At 41.1% G+C, this 22613-nt stretch overlaps 1 protein-coding gene across 2 annotated transcripts in view; it reads left to right on the forward strand.

Annotated features, from left to right (window-relative positions):
- ASAP2 (ArfGAP with SH3 domain, ankyrin repeat and PH domain 2) overlaps positions 1-22613 on the forward strand; it is a 281424-nt gene that overhangs the window by 235306 nt on the left and 23505 nt on the right. For both annotated transcript variants that reach the window (XM_006863981.1, XM_006863980.1), the window contains exons 15-17: positions 2176-2309; positions 11389-11483; positions 20934-21123. In XM_006863981.1, the coding sequence (XP_006864043.1) occupies positions 2176-2309; positions 11389-11483; positions 20934-21123 (419 nt within the window). The remainder of the gene's footprint in view (positions 1-2175; positions 2310-11388; positions 11484-20933; positions 21124-22613) is intronic.

The following is a 22613-nucleotide window of genomic DNA, read 5'->3' on the forward strand; positions in this document are numbered from 1 at the left end:
TGTAGAACTTCAGAAGTAACTTTAAGCTTTGTGACTTTGAAAGTGTTACTGACTTTTGCTAGTTTCACTCTATGCAAAGTGAAGGATTTGGTGTAGGATTATTTTAAGTCCCTTCTAGCGGTCACATTCTGTGAAATGAGGTGTTTGTTTCTGTCTTTTGATGAAGTGTATAAAGGGCTTCATTTTTAATGAGCATAAAATATTATTGTAAATTTTTATAACTAGTAATTTTTAAGCTTAAGTAATTAATTTTATATGTCTAATTAAGATCTAATGGATGGTACAGGGAACTATGCAGTAGCCTTTTCTGAGCATTAGTACAATAAGAAAGAGTGTAGCTTAGTTACCTTTTCATTCCTCTAATTCTATTATAATGTTCCTAGAAAACAAACAGCAAAAGTAGTGTGGGTAGTTAAAGTATCATGAGTTTCTTTTTACTCTGAAGACTATATTTGGGACCATCAACTGGATGGAGATCTTGGGTCTTGGATCCCAAAATATCTTTTTGGTTAGAGATGAGATAGGGAATAATAAGGACAGTGCAGTATTTTGGTTTTAAAAATGCTTTTATATAGAAGCCAAAGCCCATGTGCACTGTTATTTTTAAATGCTAAGCTAAAAAAAGCAAAGATGATATGAGTAATGTAAAAAGTTGATGATGTAAAGGAGCATCAACTATAAACAAGGTGCAATAAAGTAATAAAATGAAAACACAGGTGCCCAGGACTATCTCCTAACATGGATGATACTGTTTTCAAACTTGGACATTTGCTTAATAACCTCACAAGTATCTGGTGACCAAGATTGTGATATTTGCCTATTATGCATTCTTAAGGGCAACAAACAATTTTCAAGGTAAATACTTAATGGGTGTGATATTGTGTGCAAGTATGTTTTATTTTGAACTCTTCATTTTTTATAAATTCAGCATTCCTCTCTCAAGGTTTTATTGAATACCTATGATGTGCCGGCACTATGCTAGGCAGTAGGAATACTTCAGTGAACAAGTAATCGTGCTATGAGGAGAAACACTGTGATGTATGAAAAGCATGGGTTTGAAGTCAGATGATTATAGCTGCAGTCTGACTCTGCCACGCACTTATATCCTTGAGCAGATCTTTTAACCTTTATGGACATTGTGAAGATAGAAACTCTGTATAATTGGGATAAAAATACCTGTCCTATTCATCTCATGGGGCTCTTGTAAAGGTCAAATGAGATATTTAGTGCAAGTGCTTTGTAATTTCTGAATCACTTGCATGTAAACTATTATTATTCCTACTACCAAAGTGTTAAGCTCAGAGTTCATAAGTAATTAGTATATGTTCTCTCATTATAATTATTATTATTATTACTACCTGTGTGAAAATATGAACATCTGTGGTTTAAATCTCTTTACCTTATGGTTCTTAACTTTGATGGGTCATATTGTTCTCTTGCTGCACTTTACTGGTGTGACCATGTCGTTGATGGGTATGGTCTATGTCTCATGAGAAGATCATGGTCATTAGAGTACACGGACTAGGTCTTCTTTATTTTTGTACTCAAAGTTGTCAAGTGCCATCAAGTCTATTCCAACCTGTAGCGACCCTGTATAGGGTTTCCAAGAAGCAGCTGGTGAGCTTGAACCACCGACCTTGCAATTCAAACAACTTTGCAGTCTGGTGCATTAACCCACAGCGCCACACCAGGACGCTGTACTCAAAGTACCTGGCACTTAAAAACACAAAACAAAAAACCACTACTAAAACTCACTGCCATTGAGTCAGATCTGAACCATTGTGACCCTTTTTAGGGTTTCTAAGGCTATTAGTCTTTACAGAAGCAGAAAGCCCCTTATTTCTCCCACAGAACTGCTGATAGGTTTGAACTGCTGGCCTTGCAGTGAGTAGCCCAGTGCTTATCCTGTAACACTACCTGGACTCCTTACCTGACACTATAAGAAATGAATGGAAGGATAGGGAACTGGGGGAATAGGGAAGAATAGGGGGACTAGACAAGCACAGACACGCATACTGTTGATGGTGATCATGGATGAATGAAAGGTTCCAACTGTGTCAAGAATCAAAAAATGCTGGGGAATTCCATGCTCAGTCAGTAACTATTCAGGAAAAAGCATTTGACGTAGGCCCTCTACTTCCTGCAAGCTCAGATTTACCCTATTCTCTCTGGCAGATCCTACATGGCTTTCCACAAATCTGGGCATTCTGACCTGCATCGAATGTTCTGGAATCCACCGGGAGCTGGGGGTTCACTACTCCAGGATGCAGTCCCTGAAGTTAGATGTATTAGGAACATCTGAGTTGCTGGTAATTTTCAAAGTCTTGATTTGGGATTGCGAATAAGTGAGCTGAAAATTAATTTTATTTGACATTCTAATCCATTTTGGTTTCTTGACAGTTCAGCGGACTGTTGGTTGTCAATATCTTGCTAGATGGGTTTGAGCAGTTCAAAATTGATGGGTAATTACTCCTCAGCTATTAGTAGTTGAAGGCATGTCTTGTAGAACTTTATCCCTAAGTAAAATGATGTAACAAAGAAGCATTGAGACGGACATGAGATTGCTGGCACAGTCTAGTCCACACCACTCATTAAACAGATGAAGAACTCAGAATATCAAGGACAGGAAAGGCCTCATCCTCCCTGAGTAGTCATCAGCCCATTTTTTTAAAAAGCTGTGATCACTCTTTGGCATAAATCTCCAGTGGACTTTTCCCCTGACCCACATTGTCCCCTTTTGTGAGAGTTATTGGCTTTTGTATTTACTGCCTTGGTTTCTAAAAACAAAAACAGCCTTTTGATCATGGTTCAGTGATAACATATAAGTTATGTGATGTAGTTGTCAAATGCCCTTGAGTTGGTTCCAACTCATAGCAACCTCATATAGGGTTTCTAAGGCTGTAAATCTTTGCAAGAGCAGGAAGCCTCATCTTCTGTGATAGAGAGGTGAGGAAATGGGAACAGTTTTTGTGAGGCAGCCTTCAGAGTATTGAGACCGTGACTTCACAGAGTAACAAGGTAAATCAGACTTGGGTTGTACTTTCTGGACTACTTAAACATGAGCTTTTTTATTCAAAGTCCATAATAACTGCTTGTAGAAAGTGATGTTAAAATTCTATTTTGGAGTAGGTGGGAATTGGACAGTAAATATTCAGTGGATATTGACTTCCATTGATTTTAACTTCAAGAGCAGTGGGCTTGACAGAAAATCAATTTTTGTGGTCAGTATTCCTCTCAAGTGACAATAAATTTTATTGATGACTACTGTGGACCTAAAGTGTCTGAATTTCTAGTGTATTTTGAACTGTCTGGTTAAGCCGTCCCAGTTCTTTCCAAGGAATTCCTTGAAAGACAAAGTTGGGAGAAACTGGAGAAGATATTGACAGTCCAATTAGTAACATCCCTGATTACTTCAAGTTTAAAGTTAATCTAGGCTGAAGAAGAGCCAAGCAGCATATGTTGTTGTTGTTCAGTGCTATCCAGTTACTTCCAACTCATACTGACCCTGTATAGGGTTCTGAGACTAACTCTGTAGAAGCAGAAAGCCTCATCTTTCTCCCTAAAGTGGCTGGTGGGCTTGAGCCACCGACCTTGTGGTTCACAGTCCATTGTTTATCCTACAGAGTCACTGTACTCCCTAAGCAGTATATGTTGTTCTTGTTGAGTACTATTGAGTTGGTTCCAACTCATAGTAACTCTAGAAGATTTCTGAGGAGCAACTGGTAGGTTTGAACCACCGACTTTGCAGTCCATTGCTTATAGCACAACCTTGTATATTGTTTTTGTTATTGAGTTATTGTTGCTATTAAGTGCCTTCGAGTTGGTTCTGACTCATAGTGACCCTGTATAGGATTTCTGAGGAGCCACTGGTGGGTTTGAACTGCTGACATTGTGGTTCACAGAACAGCGCTAATCCTACAGTGCCACACCAGGAGTCTAAGCAGTATATTGTTGTTGTAAAATGCTGTTGAGTTGGCTCCGACTCACAGCGACTCTGTATAGGGTTACCAAAGAGCAACTGGTGAGCTTTAACCTACTACCGTGTGGTTCAAACCCACCTTGCAGTCCAGCACATTAACCAACATTGTTGTTTTGTTAAGTACTGTGGAGTCGGTTCTGACCCACAGTGACCCTGCACAGGGTTTCCGAGGCTGTAAATCTTTACGGGAGCAGAAAGCCTCATCTTTCTCCTGCGGAACCGCTGGTAGTTTTGAACTGCTGACCTTGCAGTTTGCAGCCCGATTCGTAACCACTACACTACCAGAGCTCCTTGAAAAAACAGGGTTAATGTGTTGGACTGAAAAATCTATTTGAACCACAAGGTCAGTGGTTGAAGCTCACCAGTGGCTCTTGGGTAACCCTATACAGGGTTGCTATGGGTCGGAACTGACTTGACGGCACCTAACAACAGTAACATAGCTGGTTAAATAGTGTGGTTAATTGCCAATGTAAGATGCATATAACCCACATTTGGTAATGGATGATGATGTAGATGTAAGATTGTCCAGAATATTTTCAAAGAAATATTTAATACTGGGGGACTGTGGCAGTTGCTACTTTTACTGATTTTCTTAAAATACCAGAAAACATTGATTTGTGATGAAATAATTGGGTTTTTATTCTAGTCACTTTGCTTAGTACTTTGTATGTATTACTTCACTTACTCTTCACAACAACTCTGACTTTGGTATGTTGTTGTTGTTGAGTGCCTTTGAGTCTTTGATACAGTAATTCATGCATTATCCCCAATTTGCAAATGAGAAAACAATTTTAGAATGTTTAGAATATGCCGAAGGTTATATAGCTACTGAAGTGTCAAATCTGGAGTGTAGACCTCCTATAATCTGACTCCAGAGCACTTAATTTTTGATGATCCTGGGGCATCAACTGGCATTTGTGGTGGGTTGTCTTGCCAGATGATAAACATTTAAATGTCACTACTGTCTCTGCCCCTCCCACACTCTCCCCAGTCCAGTGGTTTGCTGGCAAATGCTTAACTACAAACTCTGGGGGGTGGGGGGTGGGGGTGGGGGAAGAAGTCCTGATTTGTAATTTGCCTAGTTCTATTGTGTAAATTCTCACACCATGGCTAATTTCAAGTTACCAATGTAGCATTGCTGAATGTAGAGTTGAAAAGAGATGTTTCATAGAACACCTTTAACTAATGTGTTCACATGGCAGTCTGATCAATATAAGTAAGTTCAAGAGCATTGCTGTTGTTGTTAACTGCCACTTAGTTGGTTTTGACTCATAGTGACCCTGTATAGGGTTTCCAAAGTGTTCTGTGGGTTTGAACCACTAACCTTATGGTTAGCAGTCCAGTGATTATTCCACAGAGCCACACCAGGACTCCATAGACGATAGTAAAATGTAAAATAATAAGGATATATGATAGCATTTTAAGTATTTACTATCTTCGTTTTTAGCATAATTCATTTAATTATGAGTTTGTATAATGTAATTTTTTATGACTGTTAAAATGGCTGTGTTTGACAGCTGACTCCAAAAATTCCTGAAAATTTATTTAGCATTGTCTCTTGTGAGTCAATAGGAGCCTGACCTCAACACATACCTGTTATGACTGCTTTCGTGTGTCTTAGAAATCTAGTAAATGATATTCATGAGATTCTATTGTCTACAAAGGAGAAAAACTTATCAACGAGGGTTGAAAAGAATATGTTATTTCCTTCTTGGTGAAGTGATGAGATAGTGACTTCTAATTCCTGGTTCAACTCTCACTATCGATCTCTCCCCCACCTTCTGTCCATGTATTCTCATAGAATGTCTAAAATTTGGCCAACTCTCAACTATTACAGCTATATCAGGTAGAACCTGTTTACTATCTACAGATACTTTCAGTCTCTAATTTCTGCCATAATTTTAAGTACTTGCCTTATCTAAATCTCTTTTCCACAGTGGCTATCAGAAAAACAAAAGGGTAGAAAACTCCCAGTTGTGTGGGGTTTGACTTCCCACCCTCTGTTTGCCCCTGAACGTGTCTGTCTGGTTCTCTGGTGGCTTCCAGAGTGTGGACATCTCTCTACTTCTCAAACCAATCCCCATTTTCTGTGTGTTGGGACTGTGGGTATTGACATTATGTTCAAAATCCTTACTTTTCATCTCACAAGTTAAGCAATAGATTCAGTTAACACACACACACACACACACACACACACACACACATAGAAATGTCAAACCTTTTTAAAGCAACTGGTTGTTTCTTTTATTTTGCTTAGACAATCAGATGTCTAAACAAAGGATTTCCTGAAGCCTCTATGTGCACTCATGCGTGTCTTTGTGTGTCATTTAGAATTATGTCTGGCACATAGTGAGAAGTATGAAGTGTGTTAGTTATTGTTATGATCTTCTCCTAAAGAAGATTCTAACAAAATCCTTTTAGAAAAATGGTCCTCAAGTCCTAATGCATGAAATTCTGGGAGATTCCGCACCTTCTACTCTGTTTGTCTTCTCTGTTTATGAAGTTTACTGAAACACCAAAGCCTTTCAGATTCATGAGGTAGTGATGATGTCAGGGTCTTTAGTTAATTTGTTCATGTGTTTTCTTGTACAGCAAATGTTAGACCTCTTAGTGTACCCTGTTTGGGGAGATAAAGAGGGCAGATTGAAAAAGTAACTTTTCCAGGTCTCAGTGGGTGGCCGCCTTTGTAAGGGTTATTTCTTTCTTTCTGTCTATCAAGTAAATCAGTAAAGTGGCCTTAAACAACAGATACATGATCAGGACCCATATTGATTGCATTTTCATTTTACATTTGGCATTGCGTCCTTAGACAGATGCTCATCCCATAAAATGTCACTTCTGTTTTCCCATATGGCCTTACCATATTCCTCATGATAAGAGTCTTTTGCTTAATTCTGTAAATTGTTTTCTGGCCTCAGGTTTTCAAACCGTTTGACTGAATGGCATGCTGTGACTGTTGCATTTCCTTTTTAATTTGTTTTTATTTCAAAGCATGCTTTTTTTCCATATTAATTAAATGGATTTCAACAGCATCTTGTGAAAATGGCTGGTTATAATCTTCCCTCCCCTTCCTCTTGACCTCTGTGTGTATGTGTGTTTCTTGAGAGAGAAAGGTGAGGTTTTTTGCTTCCGAAAAGATTTACAGCCTCTGAAACCCTATACTGGGTCACTATGAGTCGGAACCAGCTTGGTGACACACAACAACAACTTACCTGTTTCTAGAATCACTAACTCAGTGAAGTCATATGTAAACAACTGAAGTATTAATTGGTTAATTCTGGGGAGTTAATACAGCCTTTACTACTTCAGCATGCAATGGTTTAATATCCTTAGATTTCGATGCAACCCTACTTTCAGAAAACTTCCTAATATACATAGAGTTTCAAAAGATACTTTTTCTCCTTAACATAGAAGATCTTGATTTCAGCATTGATTTTCAGTTCATATAGAAAAACTTAGAATCATGGGTACTAGGGACAGAAGTGAAATTAATAAAGGGACTCTTGAGCTTATAAAATTGAATATGGTTCAATAATTTTACAATTTTCTTCCCTCTAGTTTGAAGAATGAGTTTTGGGAACCTGAGGAGCTCACACTATGTGTCTCTTTCTTTCTTGACTTTTTCCTGCTTTCTTTTGGATGTAGTTGTTAATAGCTGTCATTTATTAATGGCAGTTTTGAAAGAGAGAGCATGCAAAAAAAAGCCCTCAAAAAGCAAAAAATTGCTTTTACAAATTAAAACTGTTGTTTCATCTAGGACTGAAATAAAGTCACACTCAGGATGCTGAAAGCAATTGTTTAGGACAGCAGGAACAATTTAATGTCAGCTGCCATGTATTGAACAACTATTCTGTATCAGGCATTGTCCTGATGGGGTCTAACCCAAAGCCATTGCCAATGAGTCGATTCCATCTCATAGTGACCCTTTAGAGCACAGTGCCACTGCCCAACAGGATTTCCAAGGCTGCAAATCTTTACAGAAGTAGACTGCCTCATCTTTCTCCCATGGAATGGCTGGTGGGTTCGAACTAACAGCCAAGCAGTTTAACCACTGCACATCCAGGACTACTCCTAGGCTCTGACAACTGATTTCCGTACATGAATTTGGAGCTAGTTGGAAGATGAAGCCGCTATGAGTCAGAATCAACTCGACAGGTTTTTGGGAGATAGGCAAGTTAAGCAGATGAGATCAAATACCAGATTTTTTGCTAAATTAAAGCTGACTTGGCTGATGTGGCTCACATGTGCGGTAACAGTGTGCTTACTTACTGAAATTTAGGATCATACTTGCCCACCAGCACATAGGGATCCACCCCAGTAACACAAAAGTGTGGAGGAGACCATGTGCTGTTTCCTGTGGGCATCTGAGAATCAGGAAGAGGTGGGGCCGTAAATGGAGAGTTGTTCCTAAGGTAGACAGTCAGGGAAGTTGTTTCTCTTACTTGCCCATTTCTTTCCCCAGAATGAACAAACCAGAGAGGGCTAAGAATGCTATAGTAATTAATGTCCCTCCATGTGGAAACATGAAAATGGGGACAGGCAAGTCTCTCCACCTTAAACTCTGAAAACAATTTCTAGATAAAATCCTAGGCCTCTTTTTGGCTCAGTGCACGCTGCGCAGGAAAGTACTAGGGTTATAAACTATGGTGCCTGTTGTCCACAGGGTGCTTGCTGTCCAGCAATAGAGAGTGACATATACACAGATGACCTCCATACAAGGCAAATGTTAAAGTTGCATGCTTGGACGTGACATCTCATTCTTGTAGGGCTCAGTACAGACTTCTTTTCCAGCCCTCATCCCATTCTTCTTCTTTTTTCTCTCCTTAATTCCTCTCTTTCTCACTAGCCTGAGTTGTTTTAGAGCTGGGACCATGTCTCATACCCAGTGCCTAGTATGATGTAGTACTTAGGCACACTGGACTTTTCATCCTGCATCTAGCTTAGTTTCCACCTCAGCACAGCCCACAAATTCCTCCTGGATGATGGCCCCTTGGTAAGTGAAAAGCACGTGATATCTGGGAGTCTGGTTCAAACCTGACCTTCCTAGTTCCATGGCTTCTGCCTGCCTGGCATGCTGGGATCCACATTTTCTTGATAGAACTCTGTGGCCTTCATCTGCAGATGGTTTGATTTTGTTAATGGTTCCAAAGAGGTTCTCTACAGGCTGACATGCAAACTAGGACTTGGCAAAACTGTTAGGTGGCACATTGCTCTGACGTTGGATGTGTGTGACACATGGGTGTGGTGACTACCAGGGCCAGCTGTCCCCTGGGAAACCAGCCAAGTTCAAGCAGAAGGGAAGCAGCTTTCTAATTCCCAGGGACTTTTCCTCTTTCTGTTTCCCTTCCCCATCTGCTTAACACAGGCACTATGGTAGCCCCTAGCTCTCAGAGGGGGAGCTATATAGTGTATCCTTCCGCTCCTGAAATCCAGTTACTGTGCCTGACTAGGGGACAGTGTCCAGGTTATATTGAAAGACAGGGGCACTAGTGCTTAAACCTAATAGCCAGAGGCTCTAATATCAGGGTTTAGACGTAGACATGACATCAGCTATCTGAGAAACCTTTGCAGGGCATTAGCTTCATGGTAGACAGATTCTTATCACCTTTGTGATGTGCCTACTGTCCTGACCATTAGCTTGAACTACCTCTTCTCTGAGGAAACTGTAATGAGGCAGACTGGGTGTTTGCTACCTGGCGATGGCTTGAAGCCACAGAGCTAGGACTGAAAAACCAGGTTTTAGTTAAGAGAATTGGTTAGTATTTGTCAGTGTATACCGCCTAGAAGCCCTGGTGAAGCACTGTAGGACACAATCACTGAACCCCAAGATTGGTTTGAACTGCAAGGTTGGTGGTCCAAACTCACCATCCATTCCTCAGAAACCCTATAGAGGGTTGCTATAGTTGGAACCGACTTGACAGCACTTAACAGCCACCGCCTAGGAAACTTTGGTGGGCTCATCACCAAATAAGCTATTCTAGATGTTCCTTTCACCTTGTTTAAACTAAATACTCAACATTCGTCATTTTTCCTTTTCACTGTTTAATGTTACTTGCTCCAGGAAGTTCTACCTTATTTAACCTAGGTCCCTTTGACTGTTTCTTGAACTGGTTTCCCATATGGGAATAGAAGAGACATTCTGGTAGCGTAGTGGTTACGAATCGGGCTGTGAACCTTAAGGTCAGCGGTTCGAAACTACCAGCTGCTCCGCGCGAGAAAGATGAGGCTTTCTACTCCCATAAAGATTTACACCCTCGGAAACCCTGTACAGGGTCGCTATGGGTCGGAACCGACTCGACGGCACTTAACAACAACAACAACAGCAACCCTTAATTAAATGAGAGTAGAGATATTAGAATTATCTTGAGTTACCACAATATATAATTTTCAACATGGAAATTATAGCATTTGTTCTCTCCATAGCACTATGCTACGTGAGTTAGAATGTGATCTCTATATTAGATGCTGAGCTGGCTGTTGGGGATAAGATAAATACATCCCTGCTCCTAAAGAGCGCCTAGTCATCCAGTCATTCGTACATTCTATTGTTCATTAACTCAAAAAATTGACAACTACCTGACCAAAATAAATCATGACGTTTATCTTCGTATCTAGTGTAGTGCCTGAATTCTGGAAGTATTCAATTAAATTGTATTAGTAGCATGTCTGAAAGGTTGATTGTCAAATGAAGACCTTTCATCTGGAATTTACATATTACTTTTTTAGTGCTCCAGTGTGTAAAGTACTTTCACAAGAATTATCCCATTTTATTATTATTTCAACCTTGTGAGGTGTAGGCATCATGTCATTTTACCAGTGAAAAATCTGAAGCTCAGAAAAGTAAACTGTGATTACCCAGCCAATAAACTGAATGAGGATTTGAACCCGAGTCTTTGACTCTTTGTCCAGTGTCCTTTCTACTATATGTGTCAGAGTTACTTCATAGCTGGTTTAAGTAAAACTGTAGAGGGGACTGTGGAAGTAAGGATGGACTACATGCTAAGAGTATCCTGATGCTTCTCCCTGGCTATGTTGTTGTTAAGTGTCTTCAAGTTGATTGTGACTCATAGCAACCCTGTATAGAGTTTCTAAGAAGTAACTGGTACGTTAACCACCCGCTGTATGGTTAGCAGTCCAGTGCTTATCCTACAGCGCCACAGTGCTTTATCTTGGAAGTATTTTAAGGACACTCTCTTATAGGTGAGGACTTTCCTCTATGTTAGGCATGCCAGTTCTTATCATTAGTGTTAATAGGTATCTTTGGCTTTTGTCTGTCTTCATTAAAAGCAAACCACTTTATTATTCTATTTCTTAGTGGCCATTAAATAAATCAGCAGATGTATGAGTAATGTGTAGCAATAGAATGTATTAATAATTGAGTACCCTGAAATAGACTTTTGTTTTTGCAGCTTGCCAAGAATATTGGGAATGCAGGCTTTAATGAGATTATGGAGTGTTGCCTACCAGTTGAGGACTCGGTCAAACCCAATCCAGGCAGTGACATGTGAGTAAGAGACTGACTGTTCTCTTTTTCTGAACAAAGATTTGCTTCAGAAGCAGGGAAAGAACAAGTTTTGGGAACATCACTCATTGGCATGCATTAGAGAATAAACCAGCCTGTGTTAGTCTCCTTGTATGTTGTTCTTTTTCTCCCTATCCCCTAATCACTATGTGTGCCTATCCAAGTGCCAGAACTTTTTAATTTCTAGGGGTCTTTTGTTTGTTTGATTGGTTTTAATTTTTTTATAATCTAGTTAAGGAATTCTGATTTGGTAGTAGAATTCTGCAATTGACAAGGAAACATTAAGTACATGTGATTGGTCCAGTTTTTCTTTTGTTGAATCATTTTGGGTGTGCAAATACAAATGTGGGGTTTCTGTTTTTAGGAAGAGGGTTCATGGAAGGGTTTGGCAGGTGCTTTGTGTACATAAAAGTAGTGATGTAGCGTGTGTCTACTAACAGGCCTTGTAACCTCTGCTAGTTTATCCTCTTAAGGGACTGTCCCATCTTAGTTCTCGCTGAATAAATTCTGAGCCACTGAAAGGGTTAATTGTCAAAGATAGGTGATTACATATAATACTCTGTGTGTGTGTCCTTGCAAATGTGAAAATGTAAGATGTGTTGTTTCCTTTAAAGAGGGGGGTTGTTTGTTTTACGTTGATACAAAACTTGATTGAGAAGCTTTTGTGCCTCATCATGAATGTTTTTCCTTCATTCTAGCTTGCCCGTTGAGGCAGAGCTTATTTACAACAATAAATGTGTCTACCAGTCTCAGCAATCTAAGACTAAGTCACCCAGATCACAACTTGTCTAGAGAAGAAGGTGGATGGGGAGGACTGGTCTAGATAGTGGATGCCCCGCCCCACTTTATTCGGCAGCCCTATTGAAAATGGACTTCTGGTGTGGCATTGCCAGTTAATGCGGCAAACTGCAATGTTGATGTGGGCCATTAAGGCCAGCAGTTCTAACTCACCAGCTGCTCCTTGGAAACCATGTACAGGATTGCTGTGAGTCAGATCCCAACTCGATGGCACTTAGCAACAGTTGAAAATGGATGGCCTGCCTGACTGCAAGGGCTATGGGCGTAGCTGACCTGCTATAATCCTTGCAAAATGAGGCCCACTGAAGGAAAGAGGTCACCAGATGAGTTAGAATAGACAGCACCTGCATTTGAGTCTGGTTTTGGCAGGAAAGGAGAAGGGAAAATGAAAAAAGGACATGATAAGAGAGAGCATAAGAAATCATTACAGAGACAGCATTTTTTTGAAATAAAATTCCAACATTTTATTGCATTGTAATGGCATGGGTCCTGCTACAGGACATTAAATGAGTGGTGGTGAAATGATGTCGCTAGAGTAGTTTTCAAAAATGTTTGGTAGTGGAAATGAAACCATCTATGATAGGATGACTGTAAAACTAAAGTTCTCCCATGTAAACTATCACATAATTCACAATAAAACATTAAAGAAAAAAGGTATGGTAGTGTATGGGCCCTTTAAAAGCAAAGAATATAGATTTTTGTGATCATTTTATGAGGGCATGAAGCTGAGAAGGGTGTTGCAGGACTTGAGTTCTTTTGCTTTCTGGTGATGTTAACTGAATAGCAAGAAAGCTTACACAGTCCACAGGGATGAATAGGAACCATGTCCATTATAACTGCTCTAGAATATTGGGTATCTTAGGGGAGCATTTTGGTTGGTGTTGGATGAAAGTCAGTTTATGTTTGAATCCTGTAACAAGTATTCGTGGTGTAGCATTTCCTTGAGAGTGGATAATGTGTGGTTTTTGATATCAAGCATGAGGCTTACAAAGTTCTTGTCCTTTCTCAGTACAGATCCAAGTTTCTTAGATTTCTAAACTATATTCTTATTCAGACCTGCAGCGTTAGTGTGGACATACATTTCTCAGTCCTTACCTGAGCCATAGGACCTGGGCAAGTTATTTAGCTTTTCCAAGCCCAAGTTTTCTATGATACAAAAAGAGAGATTCTGTCAACCTCACGGAATCGCTGGAAAAACTGGTGAGATGCAGTAGGTAAAACATGTAGTGCTTAGGTCTGGTACTTGGTGTCAGGCTCTGCTTGCTCAGCAAGAGTGTGGGCAACAAGAGGTACCCTTGAAAAATTAGGGCCCTCTCAATGTAGCTTTCAACTGGAGAGTTGTCCAGAGGTGAATTAACACTTCCTGAGGTCGATAGTCCTGTTTCGTAGGAAATCTCTTGGTCCAGTTGTTGTTGTTAAAGTGCTGTGGAGTCAATTCTGACCCAAAGTGACCCTGTATAGGGTTTCTGAGGAGTGACTAGTGAACTTGAACCACTGACTTCGTAGTTCAGATGGCTTGCAGTCTGGCACATTAACCCACAGCACCACACCAGGACGCCAGTGGTGGTGGTGGTGGTGGTAGTGGTGTTGGTTATGTGCCATGGAGTCGGTTCCAACTTATTTGAAGTTATTTTTTTTTACTGATATTTAATTGACACCAGCTCATTTCATGTTAAAAGAACCAGTCTCCCAAAATGCTGCAATATTATTCAGTTTTGAACAAAGTGGTTGATAATTTTTTCTAGGTACTAGGCATATAAAAACAGAGAATTTATTTGTCCTTGTGTCAGATGACTAAAAATTTTAACACTACCCACTTGGAACTTGTAAGGAAAAGAAAGAGACGAAGGAGAGAGTTTTGGCTTCAACAGCAGGCAGGTTTATTAAGAGTAAACCTGGGAGGGAGTACTCTTACATCACCAAAGGAGACTAAGAGCCTGTTTGTTCCCTTACAGACTGGAGTATTTATAGTCCATGTGGTCTGGGTATAATTCTGGCCAGTTTACAATGGGCGGGGTTATGGAGATTTTCCTGAAACCTGGAATTTCAGTGGGGGAGGGTCTCCAGGTGTAACAAAGACCCAAGCTTCCCAGGAGATCTGAAGCTCAAGCAGGACCCCATTCAGTGTCAGTTGGGGTAGTTGCAATGCCATTCTGTTGATCAGGCGCAAAGTCCTTCAGAACTCTTGAATATAAACGCTCTGTTGGAAAAAGTGCAGCCAGAGTGCTCTTTGGAGGCCAAGATGGCCAAAGTTCATACTTTGGACATATTGTCAGGAGGGACCAATCGCTGGAGAAGGATATCATGTTTGGTAAGGTGGAGGGTCAGAGAAAAAGAGGAAGAACCCAACGAGATGGACTGGCAATATGGCTGCATCAGTGGGCTCAAGCGTGGCAACAATTGTGAGGTTGGCCCAGGATTGGGTAGTGTTTTGTTCTGCTGTGCATAAGATCGCTATGAGTCGGCACTGACTGGGTGGCACCTAACACCAACAACAAATCTGTTTTGAGACTCTACCCACTCCTCCCATTTTTTCTTCTTCTTGTTTTTCAGAATGAGGGCAGGTCACTAGTGTGATGGTAAAATATCCCCTACTCTATGAAGCTTTCCATACCTCTTCAGGGGAAATTAACTAGGCTCCATTTTAAGACATTTAGTTTCACTTTATGTCTAAGTATTCATGTACCTTTTTCTGGTAAGTGGCATCTTACTTGTGTATTTCCCACTATGACTTGTTGGTGCTTATGGTGGTTTAGTAAGTACTTAATGGATCAACAAGTCAACCATCCACTGCTAGCTCTGTGCCTGCTTGAACAAGCTGATGTTTTACTCCCAGGTGGAAAGGAATGCTTCATTTCTATCTAGCCATCATCTGCTGAAGTCTAGTGAAGAGAAAGGCTAAGACACCCTCTAGTGGCATGGGACGCCTCGGAGGGATTTTGGGGATATGGAGAGTATGTGAACTAGGTGGGAGGGGCGCACACATGCACAAAAGAGCCAGATTTGTATCTGCTGACAGAGTCCAGAACAGTTTCTCTTCTATGATTTGGGACTGTTGTACATATCCTGTTGTTCAGAAGTGTAAGAGAAGCCCCTCCTTCTGAACACATGCCAAATGTGTTAAGTTCTTTGTTTTTCTCCAACAGCCTACGCCTTTTTAAAAAGAAAGAAGGAGAGATGTCCACTGGCAGAGTAGAATTCCTTCAAGAAACCAGGGCTGAGCATGCGTATTTAGTAAAGCATGCCTGCCTATGTATAATGACTATCTTCAGGGAGCTCAGAACCCTGGGCAGATGAATAATACATCAAAAGAATAAATAAAGGGAATCTAGTTTATCTTTTTACCCTCTCCTTGTAAGGGTCATAGTAATAATTGCCCCACAGTGATTATTGAAGCTGCATAAACCTTGACAACTCTCCATTCTGTCACAAGAGACCCATAGAGTTTAAGTCATGAAACAGGTTGCCAGATATGACACATTATCAAACCACTGAGCAGTTACCATGAGTATGACAGCGCTGCTAGAAGGCTCTCAGAGGCATACCCTGATCAATACAAAAAAGGGTGGGCCCTTTAGGAGCTTCTCAGCTGCTTGAAGAAAGAAAATTCAGCCTTGCCTCTGTGGATACCACTTTACTTATCTGCAAATGTAGAAATTAAAAAAAAAAAAAAGTTCATAGCATAATTATGAAGATCAAATGAGATAACAGATTTCAACATAACTCATAAACTTATAAGAACTATAGATGTGTGAGAAGGGTGCCCATCAACAACAGCACTTCATCCATGCAGCCTACAGTCCCATGCCATGCCAGCAAGACAAATCACAGTGGGGAGCTGAAGAAGGTTCTAGACCTTGAAGGATGGGTTTGAGATGAGACTGGAGTTAGAGTGGAGATGGATGCATCATGATTAAAGTACCAAAACACATTCACAAAGTGTTCCTGGAAGTTCTTCCTCAGCTTTGAAGTCCAAGTTGCATGTTGAAATGGCTAGATCTTCTGAATGCATTTTCCTTTTCAGCCAGCCAAGCTGGTCTCAAGAATCATGGTCTTTTCAGGAAAAACATGTTGCTAAGGGCAGTAATTGGAGTCCTGGTGTGGCGCTGTGGGTTAATGCGCCAGACTGCAAAGCCATTTGAACTGTAAGATTGGCAATTCAAGCTCACCAGCTGCTCCTTGGAAAACCTGTACAGCACTTAACAACAACAACAACAAGGGCAGTAATTATGGGTCCTGACAAATGCTGGGAAGACACACTCACATTTTTAGTGTGGTCTGGGCATTGTGATGCTAATGCCCCCCTCATCCAATCCTGACCCATCTTCCTGGGCCTCCAAGGCCTCCAACGCCCAGCACTCTTGCTGTAGTTCATTTATCAGGGGACTCAGGCACTCCTGAAAGAGGCCTCTGGCTTGACACAGTTGCCTAAGTTAATTTGGGCATGTATGGAAAAGTACGTGACTGCCCCCAGCACCCAGGCCTTTACCTTGGAGTAGGCTGGGGAGAGCAGGACATCAGAAATTCAGAAGAGAAAAACATAGAAATGTTGTTGTTGTTGTTAAGTGCCATCGAGTCGGTTCCGACCCATAGCGACCCTGTACAGGGTTTCCGAGGGTTTAAATCTTTACGGGAGTAGAAAGCCTCATCTTTCTCCCACGGAGCGGCTGGTAGTTTCGAACCGCTGACCTTAAGGTTCACAGCCCGATTCGTAACCACTACGCTACCAGAGCTCCTAAGAAATAGTTGTATTCTCTCAGAATTCCCTGAGTGCCAGTTTATATATATATTGTTGTTGTTAAATGCTGTCGAGTCAGTTCCTACCCATAGTGACCCTGTATAGCATTTCTGAGAAGCAGTTGGTGAGCTTGAACCACCCACCTTATGGTTCAAAGGGACCTTGCTTGCAGTCCAGTGCATTAACCCATAGCACCACACCAGGACTCCAGTTTTTATATATATGTATATGTGTGTGTGTGTATTATATACTAGCATAATTGATTATTCCTTCTTGGTATTTTCCCAAGAAGGCCTTAAATGTTAGAGTCAAGATCACCAGATTCTCTGCCTCCACCTCTAGAGAATCTAATTCAGTGGAACTGTTGTTGTTAAGTGCTTTTGAGTCAGTTCTGACTCATAGTGACCCTGTATAAGGTTTCCAAGGAACAGCTGATGATTTTAAACTGTCAGCCTTGCAGTTCAAACCGAACTTGCGGCCCAGTCTGCTCATCCTACTGTGCCACCAGGACAAGGCCCTAGGGTATCCAAAAGTAGGTGGTTTGAGGCCCACCCTTAGAGAAACACACTGCTCTGCAGGCCTTTGAAGGGTGAGCCAGAGAGGTCTTGTCTCTTTTCTCCCTCCAAGGCTGAAGTCTTTGTCCTCCTTGTGAGCCTGGAGTTCACCTGGTGCCTTTTAGGCGGGACCCTCACCGTGTTGGAGCCAAGAGGCATAGTAACTGAGCAGTAGTCAGTGCAGCAAGGTGAAACTTAGCAGTTCCTAAGTTTCAGAGAACTAGCCATATGCCCCATGCCACTGTTTGTGCCTTTTTCATTCAGCACTGTTGTAGCTGGCATCGCTAAAATGCTGTCCCATGTGCTTAAATATGTTATCTCATTGAATCCTGCAAAAGCCATGAAGTCAACGTTGTCCTTATTTTTATTGTGTAGAAATCTCTGACAGAGTTTACGTAGCTTGCCTGAGGTCACACAGATGGTTAGTGGTAGAACCCAACTTGAGATCTGAGAACCTGACCCCAAAGCCTAGGCCCTTAAATGACTCTGACTCTGGTCTTTCTCATAGCTGATCATCAAACTGTGAATAACGCAGGCCCTTTCTTTGAGTTCAACCTCCCGTGGCTGTCTTTTTAAATTTCCATGCATTTCACACCTTCCAGAAAGAATGGGCAAGGGAAAACAAAAGGATCAAATTCTGTTACAATATTTCTCCCTATGTCTCTGGTCAGTTTATGGACTAAAATCAAGTTTTTATATTGTCAGGAGACTTAGGTTTCCCCTCACTTTTATTGTTGCTTAAACTGCTTTATTAAAATATAATTCATATGTCATATAATTTACCCATTTAGAATGTATGATTCAGTGGTCTTTAAGTATATTTAAGAGGTTGTAGGTCATTATCCCAAAAAGAAATCTGCATCCTGTAGCAGGTCTTCCCAACCTTAGGAAACACTATCTGTCTCTCTAGAGATTTCACTGTTATTCTGGGCATTGCATGTAAATTAAATTCTACAATATGTGGTCTTTTGTGATAATGTTTTCAATGTTCATCCATGTTGTTAACATTTATCAGTACTTCATTCATTTTTCGGAGTCCTGGTATGGCGCTGTGAGTTAATGCGCCAGACCACAAAGCCGTTTGAATTACAAGGTAGGTGGTTCAAGCTCACCAGCTGCTCCTTGGAAACCCTATAGAGGGTCGCTATGGGTCAGAAATGACTCGGCAGCACTTTAACAACGACAATTTATTTTTATTGACAAATAATATTTTGTTATATGAATAAAATCACATTTGTTGATCATTCATTAGGTGATGAATATTTGAAGTATCCTTGGTATTTCTGACATGATTATCACAGGTACCTTAGCATTTGTTTTATCTCTCAAAAAATCTTATCTAGATTTTTGTTGTTGTGTTTGTTAAGGTTATTGGAATGATTGGAATAATAAAATGCTTAGAGTTCTCCTGACCTTTCCTCTTTTAATTGCATAAGCACTTTCTAAGGTCCTAAGGACCTACTAAGGAGCCCTAGTGGTAGAATAAACCCATCAGCATAAGCACTGGACCGCTAACCACAAAGTCAGTGGTTCAAACCCACCACTCCCTCCTCAGGAGAAAGACGAGTCTGTCTCCTCCTGTAAAGATACACAGTATCAGAAACCCTATACAGGCTTGCTTTGAATCAGAACTGACTAGATGGCAATAGGTTTGGGTTTGGTTTTAAGGATATAACGGAGCCCTGGTGTGGTGCTAAAGGATAAACACTGGACGCAAGCTTGTTTTAATCACAAGGTAGGTGCTTGAAACTCACCAACCACTCCTCCTATTCTGGCTTGCTATGAGTCAAAACTGCCTTGATGGTGCTTAATAACAATATATTGAGCAGACGTGTTAGCTAATACACCTTTCATATGTCCACCATGAGGTCTGTATAGTGCACAGTTTCATATAGAGAAAATTTGAGGCATAGAAATATAACTTGCCCAAGGTCAAGCCACTAGTATGTGGAGAAGTGGAATTTGAACCCAGGCTTCTTTGACCCCACCGTAGTCTTGTTTCTATACCAGGCATGGTGCCTACAAAAGAGAAGACATAGTCTTTGCTCTTGAGCAGCTTCTAACCCAGTTGGGCAGAGACAGGCAAATTGCCACCAATGTAAATGTTGTCACAGTAGTCAGGCCAGGGTGGGCTGGAGTGCAGAAGAAGGACACCCAGCCTTCCTGGGGGCCATGACTGTTGAACGATTGCGGATCACCTAGGAGAGAAGGCACATAAAATCATGCCAAGTAGGGGAATCTGAGACATGTATGAGGTTGGAGCTCAGAACTTCTAGAGGAATCAGGGGAAGGGAAGCAGTAAGCTAGAGAGACAGGCAAGAGAAGGTGAACTTTATGCTGTGAACCAATCGTCCAGCTATTATCCCTAAAACCTAGATAGAGTGCCCGCTTGCACCAGACCTTGATGCCTCTTGTGCTGGATAAGGCATTCAAGGATTTTACAGTTCTTGAAAATTGTTCAGAGGATCACAGTAAACACAGCTGTTGTAGTAGAACTACACAGTGGCTTGCTTCTCACTTTGTGCTTTTCTGGTATAGATAAGCCCAACAAAAGTGAAGTATGATGATACCTACAAGGGACAGTGTTTTTGGTTTTTTTTTTAACAACTTTTTATTGTGATTGAGTAAAGGTTTACAGAGCCAGATTATCAATTTTATAAGCAACTAATCATAGACTTTATTTCATCTCAGTGATACTCTCAGTGTAACATCATCTATCCCACTTCCTCCTTGTGTTTCATGTTTCCATTCCTCCTTCTTTCCCAACCCTTCTGAATTTTGTCATTCAGTTAATGCTACCCTTTTGATCTCAAATGGTTGGGTAGAATTGTTGGCCCTGCTGTATGCCTATCTATTGATTGGCTGAAAACTGAGCCACGGGGTGAGTTCAGCTCCAGAGTGAAGGGTGACAAAGGGTCATATTCTCTATCTGACCAATAAGCCTGGTCTTCATTACGATTTTGAGTTTGGGTCCATATTTTCTCCCACTCTATCTGGGACCTTCTAATGTGATCCATTTCAGAGCAGCTGGGAGTGGTAGCCAGGCCCCATATAGTTCTTCTGGTCTCATGTCCATGGAGATTGATGTTTTAGATGAATTGATTTTAAGCCTCTTCAATTACTATCACTCTTCTGTTGTCTGGACAAGGAGAAACTAATAGTTGTCCCTTGGTGGCCACTCAAGAGCTTTTAAGGTCGCCTCAAATTAGGATATAGGACGTTGTCTTTGTGGACTATGTCAGGGCAGGATTGTTTTTAAGTAGTTGTACATGAGTGGATATTGGATGTGTTTGCATAGTAGAGGCCCTTAATGATTTACAGGACAATTATGCTTGATTTCAGGAATGCAAGAAAAGACTACATTACTGCCAAGTACATTGAGAGGAAATATGCAAGGAAAAAACACATGGATAATGCAGCCAAACTTCACAGTCTTTGTGAGACCGTCAAAACAAGAGATGTTTTCGGGTTACTCCAAGCTTATGCTGATGGTGTTGATCTCACAGAAAAAATCCCACTGGCCAATGGACATGTAAGAGTGTGGGTTGCTATTTAAAAGAAAGAAAGAAAAAGTGGCAGGACAGTATAATCAGAAATGCTAAGTAAAGTAGTGGTAGAAAGGTGTGCCAGTAAATTTTATTTAGAAGAAATTGTTGTTTATTCTTAAACCAAAAAATTAATAGCAGCTCTGGAAAGAAAACCCATTCTCTGGGTGAAGGAGAAAGCATCCTTTTAGAAACCCAAGTAACCTGAGGAGATTTAGATGTCACCTTATACTTCCTAAGGGCTGGGCTAGAAGTGAAAGCTTTGAGAGGGATTGGTGTACAGTTCCTGTAGCTAGTAGCCAACCCCTATACTTCTTTTCCCTGAGGTAATTAGAGTAGGAGGGAAATCTCCCAATTCCTGAGAGAACTTTGTTCAGAGGGTGGGCATTACTTTGTGGTTATACACTCAGTTCCAGCAGTGGTGGGTACCTGGAAACCTCTTTATCCTCAGAGTAAAGGCACTGAGAATCATAGCTTAATCGGCTCTACACGTTACATGGATCCTCAATGTTCAAAGTTATCTAGAATACAGTGTAAGCACAAGCTGTGTTCTCTCAAGCTTCCTGGTGTTTGCCCAATGTTTGGCTGGCCTTTCCTGGGCACTGCTGCTCTGAAGGGCCAGCAGCTCTCTCCTGCTGACAGACACACCATTCCTTGTCTTAGGTCAATGAGGATTAAAGACAGGAAGGACTTAGCAATTATAGCCTTAACTGTAAGTATAGAATTAGAAAACTTAAATCACTTAAAAATGATACTTTTGCTGGGAGCAAGTATAAGGGATTAGGGTACAAGAGGCCTAGAAAGTTTTGTTTGCCACAGAGAACAGATAGGGTCACAATTAATCGGAACCAATTCAACAGCACCTAACAATAACATGTTATCATAAGAGTCCTTGGGTGGCACAAACAGTTAAGTGCTCAACAAAGGTTGGCAGTTCAAATCTATTCAGAGGCACCTCAGAAGACAGGCCTGGTGATATGCTTCTAAAAGGTCACAGTCTTGAAAACCGTATGGAACAACAGCTCTACTCTGCACACATGGGTCGCCGTGGGTTAGGATTGACAGAATGGCAATTAACAGCAGCATCTCTTAGAGGGAGAAAGGCCTGGCAGTTGGGTTCTGATAATCAGCTGATAAGAGCCCTGTGATCTGCAACCAATCATGAGGCTGGCACAGGGTCCGGCAGCGTTTCATTCCGTTGTGCATGGGTCACCATGAGGAGTCAGGATCAACTCGGTGATAGTTAACAACAGCATACATGGGGGCTCTTCAAAGAGTTCATGGAGAGTGGAAGTAAAAGAGAATGGGATTGTGAAGGCAGCTTCCTGCGGAGCCTCTGCATTACGTAAGGCCATAGGTAGAATCCTGAACAGCATCCAGAATCTTCAGAGGTGGGAAATTTCCACTTGAAAGGACAAGCAGACCAGCCTGGAGTGGCTAGAAGAACAGAAGATACTTCTTGAAAGAAAGACCGACA

Source organism: Chrysochloris asiatica, unplaced genomic scaffold, assembly GCF_000296735.1.
Source record: "Chrysochloris asiatica unplaced genomic scaffold, ChrAsi1.0 scaffold00058, whole genome shotgun sequence".
In the NCBI taxonomy this organism is placed as follows: domain Eukaryota; kingdom Metazoa; phylum Chordata; class Mammalia; order Afrosoricida; family Chrysochloridae; genus Chrysochloris; species Chrysochloris asiatica.